Below are 5,444 nucleotides of genomic sequence, written 5' to 3' on the forward strand. Positions count from 1 at the left end.
TATTATACATTAATTAATTTCTTAATTTAAAAGTAAATATTACAAGAACACACTTTGTGTGTCGCGTGGTATGTAGAATGCAGCATTGGTTCAAATTAATTGTTTGTGATGTCCAAATACAAAGTCTATAGTTTCTTACGAATTAAGAACTCAAATTACCGATATTAACAAGCTAGAATATAAAATAAGAACCTCCTATCTTTTCTATTTGCTTTTTTATACCTATCACCCTACTGCTCCTTCTAAGCGTGTTCCTAGTTCCTAACACTCATTTCATTTCCTGGGTAGAAGCCTATGTTACTCTCATTTCTTCTGGCAAAAACTCGCATTTCAACGTAAAATTGAGAAGTTTCATTCTTGCATGAACAAAAACAGTAACATTTCTGCTTCTTCGATTAATTCCTATCAGGCCAGTATTCACAATTAACTTCATACACAGCCTTAACACCCTGATCAACCACTTGTATTCTCAATCACAGGTTGCCCTCTAGTTATGTTATCCGTGTTTTAATTTACTTTGTGTAAAATTTCACACGTGTGCCACATCGTGTACACACGTAATCACAAAAGCATATTTTCAAACAAATAAGTATATCCAACTTACAAAACAACGTACACTCGCTGCGTCTAAGGCACGAGAAACCGTTACCATACTAACCAGCGAGGCTACTTCCCTAAACTGTTTTCAGACAGTTACAGTCTATCAAAGTATTGACATATGTGAGCAGTGAGACTCAGCACATTTTTCTAGCTTGTGAAAACACTTATTTGAACTACCATTTGGCCAACATTCCGTACATCAGAAGTAACATTTTAGTTCTGTCACTCCTTTGCACTTCAATATACTCGTAGACAAAACAAAAGTTACGGAAGTCGTGATACTAAACGTGTACTGAACGAAAACTACACAACTTTGTTTTTCTACTAAGACAAGGGTCGAATGTAGACAACATAGAAGTCACACCACTTTACGTGTACTGAACGAAAACTACACAGCTTTGTTTTTCTACTAAGACAAGGGTCGAAGGTAGACAACATAGAAGTCACACCACTTTACATGTACTGAATGAAAACTACACAGCTTTGTTTTTCTACCAAGACAAGGGACGAAAGTAGACAGTTCAGAAGTTACAGATTACACCATAATGTTTGTACTAACGAAATCCGAAGAACATAGTGCTGATATTGGTGCTATAGCGAGACGAAAAATACTAAAAGTAAAGCTGTTATTCTAGCATGTTAGCACATCAAGAATTTTCTTTTTCAACTAATCATTTCTTGAAAGAAAACGAATTACAGCAAATTACTTTCATTTCAACGTTTGTCTCTTCGAACCTTATAGTTAAAGTTCGTTCTTGAAACATTAGACTGTTTTATAAACCTTATCACACATACCACTTAAAAACGTATACCTTTGAACTAGGCCATTGAAACAAATTAAATCTTCATAAAGAGATGGACACAGGCAGATTTAAAATTAAACGAACACTGCATTATAAGAAATTTCTTGGGCAAGTATGTTTCCGTTTTAGTTTGACAGTTTAACAAAAATTTCAAACGTGACGACTTTGTGACGGTTAAAAATGTATAGTTTTCACTCGTGTAAGGTTTAAATACAATATCTTTAACGTTTAATAAAGATGCTATAATACCAGTAAAACAAGTAATTTAATGAGGCAATTGTATACACATACATCATGTCTGATTAATAACTTTTCATCTATATTCTTAAAGCTATCGATACACTCTTAAAACTTGTAACAAATGGACTTAAAAACAACAAGAAACTATTTGATTCCACTGAGAATTCTGAACCTCTTATTTGTCATACAAGCATAGACAAAAGGAACAAATCGTGTCCATAGATTCTCAAGATGTGCACATTTATCAAGCTAGCCACACCTTCCTGGTAAATGAAAAGAATAAAAAATTTGATGACCAACACACATACTTTTACTAAAAGGTTACCAAAAGTTATATGATAACTGTTTTTCATTATATTTTTAAGAAGTCTTGAGAAGTACTAAAATGTAATGAATTATTTGAATGTTCTCCTTATATTCTCTAAATGCCATTTTGAAAAAAAAAAAAGTCCATCAGAAGCCTAAAACATTACCATTAAATTAAACTGACTTTGAATCCATATAACAATTTTATACAGAACTAATCAAATTATAACTAAAAGTAACTACCTGACTACAGTTTTTCTTCAAGTGCTGTGTGTATATATATTCAAAATTTAAAGCTGTTAATATGCCTTTATTTGCATTGAAATCTCAAAGGGCATTTGAAGTTAAAAGCTTTAGTAAAAGCTTTAGATTTTAGTAAAATAATAACAAAAATGAGTAATTATAGAACTATTGAAATTTAAAAGGCAACAAAATGATTTTTACTATCTCAAGACATTTGTTTTAAAGCAATGTCATATAATTAACACATTAAATTTTATTTGTACAAGATATGTTTATTGAAAAACTGGCTGAAAACACAATACTGTCACCCTGCCTAACCTACCAACAGCTTGTTGTCACAGTAAAGACTTAGAAGTCACAGAATGCATTCAAGAATATACAGCACAATAGCAAATAGACACTGCACTAAAATAAAGAATATTTTCTATATACTTCATTATAGAAACAACTTCCATTTTAAGAACTATGTTATACTTTAGATGAAAGGCCTGTTTCATATGGCCAAATACAGCTTCTATAACATGTTTAAATCTTGTACAGCACAAGTCTGATTAATCCATTTCTTAAATATACTCTGCCTTGACAGGTTTATATACAGACTTTACTTCATAACACCTGTACATCACTAAGTTTTATCTGTTCCTATACGAGTTGAAAACCCAAATCTTTGTGGGTAAATAAAGCATTAAATTATATTAGAACCTAATTAGGGATACAAACTACTCATGTATTAAATTATATTAAATCAGACATTTGTTTGACAGCATCTTTAGAGTAAACACAAATGTGCTTAATTATGAAATTTCTCAGATGGCATAATCTTTAATGCAACTGAAAGTATAAATTATATAGTTGTTTTTTTCACAGATAATAGTGTAATACAGTAAAGTTTTAAATTGTTATTAAACTGTAGATACAAAGAATTCAGAAAACATTTATAACTCGGATACAACTTGAGATATGCAGAATGCTTTGAATAATGCAAGCAAAATAAGAAAAAACAAAACAAGAATTACAACGTTTCTTTAACCAGTGAATACCACAATCACCTTGTTCTCTTAAATAATGAATATATTTATATTGTTTCTGTAAACACATACCATAACTGTATTATTCCTGTAACAAACACCAGAAGAACTGACAAAAAGCATAATTACTTTATCCGTCTGATCAGAAAACTTGTTTCAGTAACCATCAAATACTGAGATTTATTTTTGCTCCTGTAACACGAACATAGAAAACGAAATTTATTTTTGAAAGCACATTTTTGCTTTTATTTAATCAACAATTTTAAGATTTAAATATTTCATTATTATGAAGAGAATGTTCCTCAGTATTCAATCCTGATAAAATTTGAACCTTATTTATTTTAGTTTCTCAAAAAAGTTTCACTTTGCATATTACAAGCCTTAAAAATAAAACTTTGTAACAATCGTGTAATTTACAAAATTTCAACTTATCATTCACAAATGAAAGATGAAATAACCCAGATAAAAGCATAGATCTTATAGTCTCAATATTTACAAACTTGTATTTTATAGTTATGTTTTTTTTCATCATTAACCTTTATGTATTTGTATTCAAGACCAAAAAAAACACATTGGGTGAAAAAATGGCTTCCATTCTATATGTGTTTGTTTTTTGTAAAACTTTTAGCTTCTTTTACTAGTCTGCCAATGTCTTCATCACTGTCTTCACCTGGATTCCAGTCTGAATCTGATTCTGCATGTTTATTCATATCAGAGTCATCTTCAAGAAAATTATTTAAACTTCAAGTTAGTTTTTGATCACTGTTTTCTATTCTCTGCACGCCGTTTTCGACCTTAAATCAAATATGAGACATTACAAAATGCACAAGTTTTATATATATATATATATATATACATGTGTGTGTGTGTGTTTTGCACAGACTAATAAGAAAAAAATTTAGGACTGTCATTTTCAAGTATCTAATTTTAGCAATAACAGTAACATGGAGCTACTGTATTCTTATTCAAGCAAAAAAAAAAAAATGATGAAGTAGGCTGTTGAAAAAATTCTAAATGACCTCACATTAGTGAACGAATCAGTAAGAAATTCTTTATCATTCACAGTCCCCCTAAGTATATTTCAAAGTTTTCACAATTTCATCCATTACCAAACAAAGCAAAGACTCCCACTCATATTGTTGCATGCAATTACATTCCATTATTATTAAATATTTTCTCAGTTTACTGTTGCAATTCTATGAAAAAAATAACCTTTAATAGAACTGGAACTCTTGTTAAGTCAATAAAACCTTTGTATTTCAATGTGGTGTTCATCCTGTAAAAGTTTCATTGTATGATAATACAAACCCATTTTTAACAATATTCAAACCAATAATTGTTCTGAATAACTTTATTTGTTGTCAAGGGGGCTGTCATGTGTATTAGTCATCACAGGGTAGGATGATTGCAAGTAAAACCATGAACAACTTTTTTTAATCTTTTTTAGATTTAGATCTGAAAAGAAAAACTAAACACAAAGAGACAAAATAATATTAATAACATACATCAAAATACTGTATTTACAGTCTTGTCCCTTAATGTCTGAAGATTTTCCTGAAAATATATAGTAATGGGGCCAAAAATGTCACTCAGAATACCCTGGCCTAGACTTATCATTGTATATTTAACAGGTGACCTAATAAGGTATAAGCTGATGATCTATCTTTAATGATAAATACTTGACTATTTTATGCAAGGTGGTTAAGTTTATGACACTCGTTCTACTATATTGTTGGCATTTTCATCTGTTTCTCTTTTTATTAATGAATGTTATAATTTTTCTATACTGAAAATGTATTTCTGACAGAAACTTACCTCCTCTCACATAATGGCTTTTCTCCTTCATCACTGATGCCCTCTATATGTGCAATTTTTGCTCACCACTAGCCTTGATACTCCCACCTACCCTTACATGTTTACATGTGATAGAGACAACCCTTCACCAATAGGAGTGAGGCACACACTCCTGGTGCAACTGGCTCTCTCTATATTATAGAGCCCAACCTTCACTTTGAGATTAGGCAAAAAAGAAGCACCAGAAGAGGAAAGGACAGGTGGGAAGCATGGGAGGAGGGAAGTATCTAATCGAAATACATTTTCAGTGTAGAAAAATTATAATTTCCGATAGGATACCTTACCTCCTCTCACATAATAGCTAGAATCCCACATTAAACTGGTGGAGGGACCAGTGCAAAAACTTACCTAGATAAGCAACCTTCAGAAA

General features: G+C 31.0%; 1 protein-coding gene across 3 annotated transcripts in view; it reads right to left on the reverse strand.

The window, feature by feature from the left end:
* Positions 1 to 1,649: 1,649 nt before the first annotated feature.
* The window catches only part of LOC106459269 (aprataxin and PNK-like factor), a 21,309-nt gene continuing 17,514 nt past the window's right edge, over positions 1,650 to 5,444 (reverse strand). For all 3 annotated transcript variants that reach the window (XM_022385837.1, XM_022385831.1, XM_013918870.2), the window contains exon 9: positions 1,650 to 4,014. In XM_022385837.1, coding sequence (XP_022241545.1) covers positions 3,980 to 4,014 — 35 coding nt within the window. In that variant the 3' untranslated portion in view covers positions 1,650 to 3,979. The remainder of the gene's footprint in view (positions 4,015 to 5,444) is intronic.

The sequence above is a fragment of the Limulus polyphemus genome, unplaced genomic scaffold, assembly GCF_000517525.1.
Source record: "Limulus polyphemus unplaced genomic scaffold, Limulus_polyphemus-2.1.2 Scaffold26, whole genome shotgun sequence".
NCBI classification, from domain to species: Eukaryota; Metazoa; Arthropoda; class Merostomata; order Xiphosura; family Limulidae; genus Limulus; species Limulus polyphemus.